Source organism: Lepidothrix coronata, unplaced genomic scaffold (genome assembly GCF_001604755.1).
Source record: "Lepidothrix coronata isolate B3197 unplaced genomic scaffold, Lepidothrix_coronata-1.0 Scaffold14, whole genome shotgun sequence".
Lineage (NCBI taxonomy): Eukaryota > Metazoa > Chordata > Aves > Passeriformes > Pipridae > Lepidothrix > Lepidothrix coronata.
This window is the reverse complement of record NW_016690194.1, coordinates 1,685,406-1,703,150: the sequence shown is the minus strand read 5'-3', so window position 1 is coordinate 1,703,150 and position 17,745 is coordinate 1,685,406. Positions and strand designations below refer to the sequence as shown.

The window sequence follows — 17,745 nt, the reverse complement described above, 5'->3', positions numbered from 1 at the left end:
AACAAGTGGACAAATAAAGTTGGTCATTTTAGATTAAAAATTCCCATATGGAAAAAAATTGCAAACAAGAGGCACATATTTAAATGGACTGTTAATAAACGCAGAATTTTGGACAGCTGCAAACCAAATTAAACAGATTTTATTTTTATTTTTCCAACTTGGAAAAATAGGAGGTGGTTGAAAAGGGAGATTTTTACTGTAATAGGCATTTTCCTTTTATTAGTTTATCTTATTTCCGTTCTGTTTAATCTATCCTGGGCCATGTCATTCCATGCCTGACAATACACATGAAGTTATTTTATTTATCATCAACATAGTCTTTACTTTTGTATTCTGAGAAGAAAAAATACCTATTTATATAATGAAATGCAGAGTGGAAAATTACAGAATATTTAGTTTTAATTCAGTGTTCTTTGTCAAGTTAGTGTAACCCTACCAGATTTGTCATTTTAAGGTATACTCTGTAAGACATAACGTGCATACATCTGTATCTCCTCCAGCTGTGGAAAAGGAATTACTGTCAGAGTAACAAAGCTCAAAACAATTAAGGAATGTAGTAGTGTTTCAGTGGAGGTATATGTGGAAGCCCAAGAACTAGATGGGTTTCAAGTTGAAGGTTTCAAACAGGACATTGAGTCTAACCTGAACACTGCACAACGGATGGTTGGAAAGACTGAGAAGAGCAGCAGTGTTGTGTTAGTCCATGACACTACCCAGAGGCCCACTTCAGGATGGACTGCCTTTTTATTTGCTCTCTTGGGCTCATTCATACCTGTAGTGTGTTGGCACTGTGATAGTCCTCTCTGACAAATAATGCTTTGGCTTTTCCAGATGCTTAATGTTTTTTTCCTAGGTAGGTGGACATCCTAGAGCTTAACATATCTGGAGTTACTTTTTACAGCAATTCAGTATGAGTATGATGATTCTTGAAAAATGTAGACTACAATTCAGAGACTAAAAATGTTACTAGAGAAAGACACAAGTTAGATATGTACTGTTGATTTCACAGAATCATAGAATGGTTGAGGTTAGAAGGGATCTCTGGAGGTCACAGGGACATGTAGAGCCAGCTACCCAGGACTATGTCATATGACTTTGGAAAATCTCCAAGGATGGAGACCCCACAACTGCCCTGGGCAACCTGTACCAGTGCTTGGTCACCCTCACAGGAAAAAGGTGTCACCTGTTCAGAAGGAACCTCCTGAGCTTCAGCTGGTGTCCACTGGCCCAGGTCCTGTCACTGTGTACCACTGGAAAGAACCTGGCTCTGTATTCTTCACACACTCCCTTTAGGTATTTGTACACACTGACAAAATCTGCTCTGAGCCTTCTCTTCTCCAGACTGAAGAGTCGCAGCTCTGTGAGCCTTTGCTTATAGGAGAGATGTTTTAGTCCCTATTCTTCTCAAGAACTCCAAACAGCTCTTCTGTTTCCTGTTCTAATGAAACTTATGATTATAGATTAAATAGTCACAAGAAGAAGCGAAGTTATGCCATTGCTAGGAGTCTTTTCAGGATTGATCTAGCTAAAAAATTACATTTAAGTCTGTTACTCAAGAAATAACTGCTAGTACATGAACTAACAGTTCATGTGAGAGCTCTTAAATGTATTTTTTGTTTGATATGGAGTAGACTCTGGAAGAATTTATTTCTTTCCCTTGCTTGCAGAAAGGCTCATGCCAATTATTTCCTAATGTAACCTGCTTAGCAGCTATGCACACAGTAAACGTTTGACATTATGGTCGATGATGATTTAAAAAAAAACCCGACCAATTGAGATACTGTAGTTTGGACAATAGTGCGTGTTAGAAAGGAAGGGTTAGTGGTTTAATGTGCAAGTATTGGGGCAATTGGGCTCATTTGAGGCCTTTCATGATACTTGGTGGCATGTTAATATGTTCAGTAGGCATGTAAAACTGGAATTTTCAACTGCATCTTTTCTTTTGTTTCAGATAGTGAATCTTATAGAAGAAACTGGACATTTTCACATCACAAATACAACCTTTGACTTTGATCTTTGTTCACTGGACAAAACCACAGTCCGTAAACTACAGAGTTACCTGGAAATGTCTGGAACCTCCTGAGGATTCAGCATCTGGCTGCATCAAAATACTGCTCTTTAAATGACATATGTAGAAAGATGCAACCAAAACAGAGGGGAAAAAAAATTAAGCAATCCTCTGCATCTTTTATTTTTCCTTAAAGACAGTCATCATCTCTTGATAAGGGAGAGGAAAAGTGACCAGACTTAGAGGACCAGTCTTTCTCAAGAAGAAAATGCTCTGGAAGAGTTTGCCTGGATAGCCTTGAAAAACAAACACAGAAAAACAAACAAAAATACTTGTTCTTAATGAATGTGTATGATATCATAAACACTGCCTTATTACATAACTGATCTATTTATTACTGCATACATGTATCCTAAAGTCCATGAGTCATTGAGTGACACTACCAGATGTTGCAAGTAGTGGGATCCTATGTGTGCTCTTTTGATGCAGTACTTTCGCAAGCCTAGTAACCTTATTCATGTTAAAATGCCACTTTTGGCTATCTTTCACTATCAATTAAAACACTAAAGGTCTTGATTCCACCTCTGCAGTTCCAGGAAACAAGATACAAACTTAGTGACCAAACAGTGGTTGTATATTTCGTTTCCTGTCTGCCACAGTGAGTTGGACCAGAGCAAGTTGGACCACAGCTCCTTCATTCTGTCCACTTATTAATCTTGACCATGGTAAAAAAATGCACCAAATAGTATCATATGACTTGCCGTCTAGCCTCAGTGAATAAACCAATAGGATTTTTAACAAAAAATGTTATGTATACTGTCATGAATCTGGCAACTTTTGCAGTCTACATTCTTGTATCTGTTGTAATGTTACAAAATTAGATATATATTAGAGTGAAGGTGTTCTGCAGGATCGTCATAAAAGAATATACTGGTCCTGTCCTTAAAGAAGAGGTTGTAGAAAATTCTTAATTTGGAGGTATTTATTACTATGAATTTCAACACTCTTCTGCTGCCAGTGTGTGACTCACTTCTACCATAAAACTCTTTGTGTAACATTTTTGTTTGCCCATATATTATATGGTCTGCTTAGTTTGTTTTGGGGATTTTTTTCTGGTTTTGTTTGGTTTCTAAAACTGCTAAATTAAAAACTTTTATTTTAAAATAAGTATGTTGTTATACAGTTACATGCTGGAATAAATACATCTATGATATTGTCTGTATGTGTGTGTTTATATATACATATATACTGCACCTGTATATATATATGTGTATATATATACACACACGCGCGCGCATATGTGCTTTTTACACTTACTAGATTTTGGTATCTGTTCAATAACTTGCTTGTGTTTCCAGAAGATCTTCTTGTCTATAAAAATGAGTATTCTTTCATAGCATCTATTATTTCTTAAAATCAGGATCTTTGTTCATGCGTGATCAAATGAGAGGATGTGTACTCAGTTTCACATCAATGCTTCATGCTCTCATATTGCTGATGGTTTCTTGATGGAATCATCACTATTCTATTAGAAATGCAAATTCCTAAAAGAAAAGAGGAAAGAATTAAAAAATACTTCTGGATGCAAAGGTTTATTCAAGTTTACCAGCCTAAAAAATGTATCTTGTTACTAGACAGGCCAGTATGTCGTGTATGCTTATATGCCACGTGTAGTCTCTATGTGTAGAGCTGAACAGTAGTAGCTTTATGACTTACTGTTTCATGTGCACAGTTTGTGCAGCACTGAAAAACTATTGGGGTTATTTCTTATTCAGATAGTAAATCTTAATACTGTTTCTTTAAGTCCAAAGAAAATTTTACATTTTACTCTTTTTGAAAGGGCATGATATGTATTGGCTGGGGGGCTTTTTTCTTATTTAAGATGTTGTTTGATCACACTCCGCAGGAAGTCCTTCTTAGGCTTCCAGAGAATAAGTGTACTTTTTCAGTAATGTTATGACTCTTATTGATGATTGGCATGAAGCATACTTGAAACGTTATGTTGTTCTTTTAAGTCCGTGTCTTAATGTGCAATTGGGGAGGGGTGAAGGAATGGGAGAATAATGTTAACATTACTATTGACAGAAGGCCGATGATAATGGGGAAGGGAATAGGGGTGCATGTGAAGGGGATAAACTTCAATTTTTATTGATTGTTTTATATGAAAATGTTTGGAAATCTAAAAGCAACCTTAAAAATCTTTGGTCAACCAATGTGTGTTCAACTTTCCTGTCTTTTAGTTATACCAGATGTATATAGAAATTTGTCCATTTTGACTTTTCTAACTAAGTCTTGTGGTAAAGACTCATTGAGTTTCAGAAGGGGATACTTCTAGTACGACTATTGCACTGTTTTTTTAGAAATGGTGAAATGAATCATTTTATCCTTTAAATAGATAAGCTTTATTATACACTGCGAACAGGGGTGGAAGAAAAGAGAAACTGGGAGAATAGGCATAAAAGGGAGAAGACAGCAATTACAGTATCAAATCAGTGCTGAATTTCATGCAAACTGTGGATTGTACTTAAACTCTTAAGTTTTCTAATTCATTGGGAGAGAATAAAATAGACTGCAGGTGTCTATCTGTGTACTGACTTTTTCACAAAATTCTGATGAAACAGAACTACAAAGTTATGATCTAAATTTAAAAGTTTACTGTTTTCATCTAATTGTGTATGCAGAAACAAAATAAATCCATGTTCACATAATTTCTGACATTCATATTTCTCTTAAAGAAAAAAATAGAAGATACCTTCCAGACTTTAATGTCTAAGAGCACTGATCTTTGGGATGGGTTAAAGTGTTTTGGCAAACATTTTAGAGTTTTACTTAACATCAAGCTATTTAAAACAGTTATATGAGAGAATTTAGATTAACTCATTGCAGTGACCAGGTAGAGGTTAGCAGTAACTTCCAATATCTAAAGTAATTTTCAGCATAAGTGAGTCACTGTTACTAGAGCAGTAGTTGTATCCAGTAGCAAAGACAGTTTTCATCTCACAAGTAACTTTACACGTCAGAAAGTGAATGTCCAATTGGTAGGCAAGGTTTAATTTTTGGTATTTTTTAGAAATCTGAATCTGCTGAGAGGCTTTACAAAAATTTTAATATTGTTTAGATTTGAAGGCCATCTTAGTCCATGCTAAAGAGAAAGAGCAAGAAAGGAGGAAGAGGTATTCACTGAAGTGAAGAGAGTCTTCCAAGGTAAAAGTAAACCCGTGCTCAGCCTTTAGCCTTTGGACGTAGGAAGCAGTTGATCATTTCTCTCTCTTCATTGGTTTGGTCTTTTTAGGAAAAATCTATGCTTTCAATTCAGAAACAAAGTACACAGAGTACAATGCATTTGGAGAGCCCAGTATATTTCTATTGAAGTTTCTTTTAGTCTCTGGGAAGGAAATCACAAGTTCTTGGGTTTTGCCTGGCCCATTGTTTTTCTTTCCCATTCTCACAGTGAAATAAAGTACTTTCACAATCTGCTTTGAGTCCTTAGTCCTTACTTGGTAACATCTTCCTTTCTTAGAAGCTATACCAGTGTTTTGGGCCTTTTGAATGATTTGTTGATTACAAGACTCTTTACTTAGTTTGCAAAATTGATGGGAAAACTGTAGAATTGTTTGAAGTGAAAATTGCCCCATTCAGTTGTTGTATGCATTATCCTGCTCCAGACATTGTTCTGATGGTAGGATTCACCTCATACCATCTTTGTTCGTACACACCATATCCCATCTTTTACCACTTGTAGTTTAATGACAAACTATCTTTTAGCAAACTCTTGTTTCAGTCTATGGAATCTGTTTCATGTTTGCTCATTAGTCCATGATTTGCAGAAATTGAGCATTAAGATGAAAATTTTATCAGATTTTCAGCCACAGTAGGAGCTAGCAGAAACTGCAAAAATAAGCAGTACAAGACATGCTCCAAAATTTAACAAGTGTGAGGCTGTGTTTCTGTGGGCCTCAATGGTTTTCTTAATTGTTAAACAGTGTACAGTGGAATGTAGTGTACACCAGGAAGCTACTCTGTACACTACTGGAAGAAGCTTTACTTCTGGGCATAAAAGGGTTACCAACAGATGACAAGGACTAAAACATATATCTGCAGTGCATTTGTGCATGCTTGGGAGTTAATCAGGACATTAATGCTGCTAAACCAATGGCATTTACAAGGCTGGCTCTGTGTCTGGGCAGATAAACTAACATCAAAACACAATCATGTAAGGGCCTTGCATATGACTGAGCAGCAAGAAGTACCACTGACTAGACAGGAAATAGAAGAATTACCACAGTGAGAACAAAGCCTATGGGGGAAGAATGACAGAAAAAAAGTGTGAAGAAAAGATGTTGTAATACAGCTGCTTTTGTTCGCTACTGTAAAATCTGGTGCAGTTGTTGCTGACTAGAGAGAGAGGGAGATTGAGATTGCAGCATCATACAAAACTCTAAGCTGTTTTATTGTTTGAGTTGCTAATGTCTGTTTCACATTTTGTTTGTGTTGCATCTGACTTACATTCTATGTTTTATCTCAGCCAGATTGATTGTACTGCACAGTGATAATCTTGCATTTTTCATTTACTTTTAATTTTTCCAGTCTGGAAGTTTGAGCAAAGTCAAATGTAGGCCTGTGAATGCAGCAGGGGATGTATTTTTATCATCATTCAGTATAATTCTGACTGGAAATAACTGTTTCCTGAATCTTCCATCAAATGGGTTATGCATTTTGTATGTTCCTTCAGAGAACTGATGCTGTAAAGCTGAGTTTTCTGTTAGTAAACTTTACCCTTCACAGTAAGAAATAAATTATTACCTTTTATCATTACTCACAGGGAGACAGAATGCAAGGTCTGAGTCCTATTGAGGAAATAGTGGGTTTGTGAAGATGTCAGTTACATGTTTTAAGTAAGACCTAGAAATAAAACCTATCTCTTTAGGGGAGGGAAAAAAGAAAAGGAAGTATTTGCTAAAAGTATTTCTACTCTGATAATGCTGAGTATGTTTCCCTTTTAAATCCTTAAACATCTAATAGCCAGTAAAGTGACTACATAGAAACCATGAGAGAATCAAAGGTATTGAAAATATAAGTAAGTTCTATTAAAAGCCTGGCTGCAAGGAATAATATGGTTGTAATGCTGATACTGCTTTCAGTGCAGGGCAGACATTCCTAGCACATGTGGTTTGTGTATCCTTGTCTGAGTGGGTGGTCTAGAAAATGGTGCAAAATGCCACAGGAGGGCTTAGTTTTTGAGTGGTGCAGAGGAAACATTCACGATAGGCTCAGCCAGCATCATGCAGGCTATCCAAGATGAAGCAGTTTTCTTTCAGCTTTCATGAGCAGCTAAATTTTTACACTTTGCCTATTCGGCTAAATATTTTAATTCTTTTTTTGCAACGCTGTTATTCCCCCACTGTAAGTTTCATGCTTGGTAGGCACGTAGTTAGGTTTGGGGTGGAGTTATTGTGATGTGGTTGTTACTTTATTTGGGAAGGACATAAGAAGACAAGTGGAAAGTGGAAAGTGCCACCCCTACCTGGTTTTCAGATACAACAGAAACCTTTAATCACCAGCCTTTAAACCTGACCACCCAACAATTTTTTTACTCATGTAGCTATCTCCCCACCCAGACCTGATGTCTGAATATGAAAATACCATGGCAGAATCTGTTGAAACTGTTACTAAAATTGAAGTAAATGACATCCACTGCTCTCTGTTTTACTCTTGATAAACACATGATGTCTGCTACTTGCCACAACCACCAACTTCATGTGCCTGAAAGAAATTTCCAAGAGGATTAATTCACTACATGAATTTCCCAGGGACTGAGAAGAGGATAACTGGCTTGTAGTTCACCAGATCACCCTTCTTTTCTGTTTCTAGGGAATGGGTACCACATTTGCCTTTCTGTAGTCATCACCTGTACAAGATGTTAGGCAGTAGCTGTCCTGAGGTATCATGCAGCTTGCTTAGTACCTTTGGATTTTCCTTTCAGGTCCTGTGCACCCATGGGGGACAGGATTTCTCAAGAGATATTAGAAATCCTCATCTCCCATTTCCTCCTTTCTTCCTTGAACTCTGTCCCTAGACGCAGAGGCTTGGGAGACCATATCAGCAAAGGCCAAGGTGAAGAAGACACTGGCCATCCCACAGCCTTATCCACGGTCATCTGGATAATTAGGAGTGGGACAGTTATCAGACCATAAATCTTGATCATGTAGTCTGACCTGTGACTGCTGTGCAGTTTAGAGTAGGAAAAGCATCCATCATCCAGTCTGGGCAATTTCTTCTCTTGAATGGGGATGCCAAGTAACTAGTTACAAGGATATTCTGACTCTTCCTATTGTCAGAGCAGCACAAAGTGTCTGGAAGAGAGCTGAGGATGCATTCTTTATCGGAAAAAAATAAACAGAAATTACTTACTGAGTTTCAGTGGGTTTTTTTCCCCCCCACTCTGACTCAAGACAAGTGCCAGAAAACTAGGCTATGAAAATCCTTTTAAATGAAATAACAAGGAAAAAACACGATATATAAACTTAAACTGATTATCAAATGCAAAGTTTTTTTAGCAATGAATTTAGTGTAACATAAAGGGTTAGAGAGAACTGTGGTCTTCTTTGAACTTTCCCTTGAGGACTTAGAAGAGGTTGCAAATAAAAGCTCTGGACAATATTTTTCCTATGTTAGGAGGTTCTCCTAACAGCAAGAATCTTTGCCTTAGTGACTTCTTTTACCATAAAAGGTGAAATGTAAAACTGGAGTAAAGCTATAGAAAGACTTGAAGTAATCCAGGCTGATGATATGATAAGTAGGAATCTTAAAACCCAACAGAAGTATCTGTTTGGCTCCAGGTGATCTGGTGAATGAGTTTTTGTGTCCAAAATGTCATTAGTGGTCATTTATGTTAACTATCTCCACAATATATTCTGAATTTCTCCTTGTGGTTGTTCACAACTGTGTGTAGCTGAAATGTCTGAATGACATTTGGTTTTAATGCTACATGACAGAATGCTGTCATGAGAATGCTACATGACAGAAAATTGTCCCTGATTCTCTGTCCCTAAAATCAGTGACCTTCATTTTAATGTCCTGTTTGGGCTATTCAAACTATATACTTTTAGTTACATTAGTACCAAACTGAGTCAGACCCCATTTTTCCTTTGGTACCTGCAGGGCATGGTTTTCTTTTTCCTTTAACTGCAACTTCAGCTTCTAATTTAACTGTCTGTTCTATGCTTAATCTAGGTATGTAAAGTATATAATACAGTATGGATATGTTTTCTCCTTTTTTTCCACTTTGACATTTGTTCCTCCTATGAAAGTACATTGTCAGGGATCACAGAATATCTTGACTTGAAAGAGACTCATAAGGATCATCAAATGCAACACCTTGCTCCTTGCAGGACCACCTAACGCTAAACCACATGATGAAGGGCATTGTCCAGATGCTCCTTGAGCTCTGATAGGCTTTGTGCTGTGACCATTTCCCTTAGGAGCCTGTTCCAGTGCCCAACCATCCTGTTGGTGAAGAACCATTTCCTAATGTTCAATCTGAATTTCCCCTGATTCAGCTTCAATTCCAATTCCATGTGTCTTAGAGTTGGTCTTCAGAAAGAGGAGATAAATATGGTCCAGAATGGTTCTGAATGTCTGTAAAAGCTTGTCCAAATTTGACCTCTAAACTTCAGTGGAAACCAGAATGAATATAAACCACTTAGAAAGAACTCAGTTGCCACTGTATCTCAAAATTGACCAGGGGAAAACATCTTGTCCTCAAGCACTGAAAACTCAACTGAAATGTGTTCTAAATTAAGGAGTTATAGATGTCTAGTTTTCTTTAAATTGAAAGAAGACAAGAAAAGGGACCATTAGAAAATCAGTGAAACATTTAATACATGCTGCTCAAATATGAGGCTGATCAGAGAGAACAGAATAAATAGGTAAGATCCCCATTTGCAGTGTTGGTGCAGTGTAAAGGGTACAGGTACATACAAGAAAAAGAGGTGGAAGATGCTTTGTTTGAGGGTGTGAATAGTTGTGACACCAAAGTTGAAAACTGATTAATAAAGCCTTCTTGAAGTCACTGGCTTTTCCTCCTGGAGGGAAAGGAGGCACATGACATGCCCTCATCAAGGAGCTATGAAAAGAACAGAGAATACTTGTCTCCACAACTGTCCTGCCTGCAGGCAAACAGGCTGAGAGGAAAGGTACTATGTGTCTACTAACAGGAAGGAGGGAATGAGCTCTGATGCTTCTAATTACTTTCAATGGGAATACCATAAGAAATCATTAGGGGTGAAGACGGTTAGAGACAGTCAAGAATGCAGGGTGTTGACATATATGCAACTTGAGGTGAGGGAGGATGGGGCATTAACATTAGTGTTAGAATTTACTTTCATTAGAAGAAAAAAATCAAAGGGCTGGTGTGGATGATAGTATGTTAATTTACTAGTGGGAAGGAGGAAGAGGAATGCGAACCAATATAATGGGGTTTTGTGGGGCTAATCTTCAGAGAGTATTTGTTAGTGAGGAATATCAGACATAGTTTTGTGGACATTTACAAAATCCGAGAATGGTGTTTCTAAATGTGAAACTGACACACTGTTTCTGGTGTTCAAAAGCTGACACACAAGAGCAACCTGTACTCTAAGAAATTGAGTCAATATACAAAAATGACAGGTTTTCTTTACTTGGTGAATGATGGCTGTATGGAATACATTTCTAAGAAAAGCAAGTTAAACAGTCATTTAATGAGATCGGGATATCTTGGTTGGTTCCAAGGGAGGTGAAGATGCCAAAGAAGCAGGGTGAAAAAGTTCAAAAGTGAGCCTTTGATATTTTTCAGGAGGTTTAAATATCTTTCCCTGCCCCTAAATTTTAGTATGCTCTTGCCTCTGATTAATCTTTTCCTCCGATATGTGTCAGAACAACAGCACCTTTATTAAATTCTCAGCAGAGCTACTGATTCATTGTGTCCTACTTAATGTCTATTAGTAATCCTCCAGTTTATCTGTGGTCTTTTTTTTTCTCTTTTTGTCTTTTCCTTATCAAAGTAACAGAAACAAAAAAATAGCACTCAGACCATTCTGCCTTGTATTTCAACCCCAATTGCTGAAACATGGTACAGAAGCAGTTTCTTTTTAACCAGTTTAAGATACTTTGTATTGAATATTGGCTTTAAAAGCATCAAAAACATTTAAAAGTCAGAGCTTGCACTCTCTTTTCTAAGATGAAAGAAAAGCACTATAGGTTTTTATGCCTCACTGTTCTGCCATCTCTGGAAGTGCACAGGAATGACAACCATTTCAAAATTTTTGCCAATACAATGTGGTAAAATTTTCCACAGTATATGAGTGACATTAACATTATTTTTCAGAAGGGTCCCCATGTCACTGGGGCTTTTACCCTGTTTTATGCTCCATACACATAAGTATTTTATGTGTCGTTGTAGTGGGTATCAGTTGCCCAAACTGTGTACCACAGTATGGGGCCTGTACAACACCACCGATGTGTCTCCTATTGGATGTAAGTTGCCTGAGTCTGCACCAATATTGGACCACAAGCTCTAACTTCAAGCAACAAAGAAACAGCAGTAGATCTCTATACTTTTGATATATAATCCTCACAACAGTCCCCAGAGAGGTGTGATAAACCATTAAAAAGAAGAGTAAAAAATTCAGCCACAGTATGTCAATATTTATTCTTTCTGTATCACAGGGGGAGTATACAGAAAACTCATTCAATTAGCTATACTTTCTGTACAGCCTGCACTCAGGAATTGCAAAACTACTCTGAAAGTAGTTTGGGCTGTTTTGCCAAAATGTACCTGTTTTGGCTGCTGGTTTTTTCCTAAAGGTTTGGGGAGTCCAGCTTTTTTATTAACATTTCTTATGACATCAAGCCCAACCACTATCCTTTGTTAGTGAACACTTGAAGATTTGGGGTTGTATTTTCTTATTATTGCTGAAAGTGTTAAAAGCTGATTGCATATAAGTATATCTTTATTGAAAATTTAATGGATATTAGTAGTTAAATTAACGGTTAATAGTGTAGGCTCTTTACACCATCTGAAACTCTCAGGCGAATTGGTTTTGTCTCCAAATTTAGGTAAGTAAACATATGAGTTTTTATAGATTTGCAGAAAGCTACAGTAGCTGAAATAGGTTTTGTAGGCAAGATGTTTACTATATACCCTACAGCCTCAACTGAAACAGTTATTAAGTCACTCATTATCACTCAGTGTAAATCACTTTATAATACTTTGAAGATTAAATTATCACTTATACAGCACTGTGAGTAGGCACAGCACTCCACAAGGGTCAGAACCTCAAAGAGAAATTCACCATCTAAATAATATACGTATCTATTTATACACAAAAAAAACCCCTTAACAACAAAAAAAATTGAGGTGCCCAAGGAGCAATTGCATTGAATTTGTTGTAAGCAAAAGCACTATCATACCAGGGAAAGTTAAAAATGCCAACATATTAAATTTGCGTACTGTGCTTTTGAAAACAAATAGATCGATTTATTGAAACAGAATCAAATACTATTCTTTTTCAGTGAATCTCCATTTGCTCAATGTTTGTTGGCTTTACAGCCCAGGTCTGATTCCATACAGTGTCATAGCATCACAGACCTTGGGCTGGAAGTTGATAAAGCCTTCATTGAGAAGGTCTGCAAGGTAAATATTTTCACATCTGAGATTGAAAGCTGAGGATAGTTAGACATCATGGAGAAAAGCAGTTTATCTTTCCTGATATCTTCTCTTGTCACCCATCTGAGAAGGCATATCTCACATGTGGTCAAAAGAATCCCCTTTCTTTGTACGTGGGCCATAAGCTGTTTTCATGTCTCATAGCAAGTCCTCATCAATATAGGAGATCTGACTGGATTTTGAAGTGTGCAGGGTCCATGATCAGTGATTTCATCTTCTAGTTACTACAAACTTGGTGCTACAAACATGTGCTATAGTAGAAAACAGCTGTCATGGGAAGGTTTGTGGATTTTTTCCCCTTTCCCTTATGGTGCCTAATGGGACCAAGGTAGTCAACTAGTCATTTATGTAGTCAACTTGGGTTACAATTTTTTAAGAATTTAGAAACTTTAGGACAACAACTACTCTGTCCTTGCCAACTGCTTTCCACCAAGTTACCGATCTTGCTAAGCTGACAATATGTTTCCAGCTCGCTACAAGTTTGGTGAAGAGACACAGATTTACACATAGCAGCACTAGGTGGGAAGGATTGTTGGAACATAATGCTGCTTCCACAAGCAGCTTCTCTCTGGCTGTCATCAGACTCTTGGTTTTTCAGTTCTAGTCTTAGTATGGTAAGACAGAAATAGTCCTTTACTTCACAAGGGACTTCTGAAGCTGGTTTTATTATTAATAAAGTTAATTAATGAAAAATAATTAATAAAATTATTTACAGTCAGTTCTTTCTTTCATTGCTTCTCCATTAAATATAGTTTAGAAGTACTAGGTGTGCTCAAAAGAGCTGCATAATTTCTCGAATATGCTACCAACTCTGCAATAGCTGTTTGGCTAGCTATCCCATGATGCCCAGTCACTTACTGCAACTGCAGAAGTCTTTAGACAACTTGCAGCTGCCTACTGTGGCTGTTGCATAAGATGCAGAGTCTGAACTCCTAAGTAGCAATATAGGAATCTGGAAGGCACGTGGTGCTATAAGATGTTGAGTAACTTTAAAGATTATATGTTGCCAGCCCCAGAAAATCATTCCTGCTGAAATTTCCTACAATACTGAAAAGTGAGGACTAAAGACAAAAAGGATTGAAAAAGTAGTGTACTTTTGGAAGTTTGAATCTGTGTCTAACCCTAAGCATTTATTTGTTTGTGGCACTGCTGAAATATGAATATAAATAATCTGCTAATTATTTGAGGGATTGTTTTGTGACCCTCTCCTCTACCCTCTCCTCTTCAGAGGTATGTACAGTATGTTTTCTGAATAGTTTTGTGACTGAAAATAGGCAGTAATTAATACTTTTTGGAGGCTGTACTTTTCAGTCAGGAAGATATTTTGTAGACCCACATTGTGAGTGGATGTGTACATCCCATTCCTCTTCTGTGAAAATCAATAACAGCAGGATACATAGACACAATCCATAAAGAAAACAAAGCTTTGCAAACAGAGTACTAAAACTAGTAAATATTGAGGGCTTTTCTTAATCTTCTATGTGTACTATCTAAAATGGGAGCCCCCCACCCTGCGCCGCATGTGAATGGTGGGTCCTGGGCTGGCTGCGTGTGTGTGGTGGGGTCCTGGGCTGGCTGGGAGTCCCCCAGGAGTCCCCCCCCCAGCACCGTGCACACGGAGCGCCCGCGGATCAGGCCTCAGGCACGGCCACAACAGGAGAGGGGAGAGAGAGAGTGGGGGAGCCCCACTGGCAGTTGCTGCACGCCCGTGGAGGAGGAGAGAGCAGCTTCGGAGCACACTGAGGTTTGCCATTCCAGGTTTGGGGGGGGGGGGGGGGGGGGGGGGGGGGGGGGGGGGGGGGGGGGGGGGGGGGGGGGGGGTGGGGGAAGAGAGGGGAGGGGTATCGAGTGGGTCATGGTGGTCGTCTGATTTGCGGGAGGGAGAGCGGGGCACTCCTGTATGAAGTGTCACAGGTGAGCAGTGCGCCTGAAGATACGTGGTAACACAGTGAAGGAAGGATATGGTCAGGGTGGATATTGGGGTTCCTTTAGAGTCATGGGGGTCCCAGCCAAGCTGGGGCCTTGAAAGGCACCCCAGCCTTGGATGTGTACAGGGGCCAAAACGGTTGGTTGGTTTGTTTGTCTGTTTGTTTTTGGCTCACCTGCGGCTACCGCCCAGGTTCGGCATGTTCTGGATATATTTGCTTTGCTCTGTTACGTCCTGAAAGGGTGGGCAGGACAAAGGGTTGTTCCTGGGTATCTCCTTATGATTGTATGTAATTAGGTGATAATAATTAGAAAATGTAAAACTTGCCCAAACCGTTCTAACATAAACGTAGCCTGTGTAATCCTATGCAGTTGTGAGCTATGCTGGCGATGGTACATGCCTTCGGTAGGGTCACCCATGCCAGACAGGTCAAAACCTGTCTGGCCCCTGGTAGGGCCAGATAGAATACATCTGTGGGCAGGATGAGCTCGTTAGCCTTCTGGCAGTCATCCTAGGGGAAGGACAACTCTAATCCCAAACCTGGGCAGATGGAGCTCGCTTAGCCCTGTAAGGCCATCCATCTAAGAGAAGGTTACTCTAATTAAACCTACGTCCTGAGGACCTCACTGCCATCGTCCAAGCTCGCTCGGCCCTGGTAGATGAACCTTAGGATTAAAGGGTGGGTTCAGTTCCGCGCATACTGCATCTCACCTAAAAAATCCATTGCACAGGCTTGAAGGCTTTACCCACATGCAAAAAGTCCTGTAGCGATGGGCGAGGGTCGAAATGGCAGGTGAAAGGTGCACTGGTAGCTGCAGACCCAACCCTGCATGCAGGCGGTTCAGGATATTGGTCATTTGAGATTGACCAGAGATGACAGTCTCTTGGGGCAGCACCCTGAAGGACCAAGCAGCCTTTTCAAGGACAGCACTGCTTGCTCCACTCGGAGAGGGGCCTAGAAAAGGTGGCCTAAACAAAGCTCATCTCCACCTTCACTCAGTTGGTTAACCGCAGGCCAACGGGCGTCTTCTTCCAGTGCGGTCGCACAAAGATCAAAAGACAAAGGCATGCACCTGCCTCCAAAGGTGTACCTAAATTGACTCTAGCATGCTGGAATATCAGAAACATGCTCAATTCTGCAGATAGTGGACGTCCTGAGCGTCGTTCTGCCCTAATTGCCCATGAACTGGCTCGTCTTAACATCAACATAGCTGCTCTCAGTGAAGTTCGCCTTCACGAGGAAGGCAGCCTCAGAGAACATGGTGCCGGTTACACACTCTTTTGGTCAGGTAAGCCCAGAACAGAAAAACATCTTTCAGGAGTTGGCTTCATGATCAAAACCTCTATTGTTCCAAAACTCAAAAATCTGCTGACAGGTCACTCTGACCGCATTATCTCCCTACGCCTTCCACTCCACAACAAACAACATGTTGTTGTCTTTAGTGTATATGCCCCAACTCTCCAAGCTGACCCTGCTGAAAAAGACAAATTTTACACTGACCTGCGCCGCCTTACCCAAAAGGTTCCTGCAGATGATAAGATCATTGTCCTTGGTGATTTCAACGCCAGAGTAGGTAAGAATTTTGAAGCCTGGAAAGGAATATTAGGCAAGCATGATGTTGGAAACTGCAACAATAATGGTCAACTTCTGCTAGAATTCTGTGCGGAGCAACAGCTCGCCATCACTAATACTATCTTTCAGCAGAAAGATAGTCTGAAGACAACCTGGATGCACCCCAGATCTAAGCATTGGCACCTCATTGATTATGTCCTGGTGCAACGGAGAGATGTCCACGATGTCCACCATACCGCGTGAAGCCCAGTGCAGAATGCCAAACAGACCATCGGCTTGTGCGCTGTAAACTCAACTTCAGTCTCAAATTCAAACCTAAAAGGGGCAATTCCCAAGGAGAAGACTCCAAGTTAACAATCTCCATTCAGCCACACTAAGAGACAGAAAACCGCCCACCAAGCACACCTTGCACTGCCATCCTGTCGTGCAAGAAAAAGAGCCTTTCGTCTTGCATGCAGCAAGCTCCAACAGAAACTCCATGACATCCAGAACAAGTGGTGGATCAATCTAGCTGAAAAAACTCAATTATGTGCAGATGCAGGTGATCACAAAGGTTTCTATGAGGCCTTGAAAACAGCATATGGGCCTACATACCAGGTACAAAGCCCTCTACTCAGCGCTGATGGTCAAACCCTTCTAACAGATAAAACCTCTATACTGAATCGATGGTCTGAACACTTTCAGACTCTTTTCAGTACCAACCGTGTAGTCCAAGACTCAGCAATTCAGTCCATCACACAACAATCGGTAAAGTATGAATTGGATATTGCCCCAATTTTAGGAGAAACCCTCAAGGCCATATAGCAGGTGAAAATCGGCAAGGCAGCTTGGGTTGCTGGAATTCCACTTGAAGTCTGGAAACATGGGGGCCTTGCACTCCACACTTAATTTCATGAGTTTGTGGTGTGCTGTTGGGAACTCGGCAAACTACCATCAGACCTTCATGATGCAGCCATCATCACTTTGTATAAGAAGAAAGGAATTAAATCAGATTGCTCAAACTACTGTGGTATTACTCTGCTCTCCATTGCTGGCAAAATCCTGGCAAGAACACTCTTGAACAGACTAATACCCACTATAGCAGAAAGAATCCTACCTGAAAGTCAGTGTGGTTTCAGAGCCAACAGAAGTACCACAGACATGGTATTTGTTCTCAGACAACTGCAAGAGAAGTGCAGGGAACAGAACAAAGGTCTTTATGTAACCTTTGTTGACCTCACCAAGGCTTTCGATACTGTGAGCAGAAAAGGTCTGTGGCAGATTTTGGAACATTTAGGTTGTCACCCCAAGTTCCTTAAAATGATCATCTCACTCCATGAGGATCAGTACAGCCAAGTCAAATATGGCAACACACTTTCTGAGCCCTTTTTAATTAAGAATGGTGTGAAACAAGGCTGCGTTCTCGCTCCTACCCTATTCATAGTCTTTTTTAGCATGATGCTCCAAAGGGCCACAGCAGACCTAGAGGATCAGGACAGTATCTACATTCGATATCGTACTGATGGAAGTCTATTCAACCTAAGGCGACTGAA

General features: G+C 39.7%; 1 protein-coding gene across 5 annotated transcripts in view; it reads left to right on the top strand.

The window, feature by feature from the left end:
- The window catches only part of MLLT3 (MLLT3, super elongation complex subunit), a 128,712-nt gene extending 123,257 nt beyond the window's left edge, over nucleotides 1-5,455 (top strand). For 4 of the 5 annotated variants that reach the window (XM_017806304.1, XM_017806303.1, XM_017806299.1 and 1 more), the window contains one exon: nucleotides 1,952-5,455. In XM_017806304.1, coding sequence (XP_017661793.1) covers nucleotides 1,952-2,083 — 132 coding nt within the window. In that variant the 3' untranslated portion in view covers nucleotides 2,084-5,455. The remainder of the gene's footprint in view (nucleotides 1-1,951) is intronic. The other variant, XM_017806301.1, reaches the window with a different exon arrangement.
- Nucleotides 5,456-17,745: the final 12,290 nt, after the last annotated feature.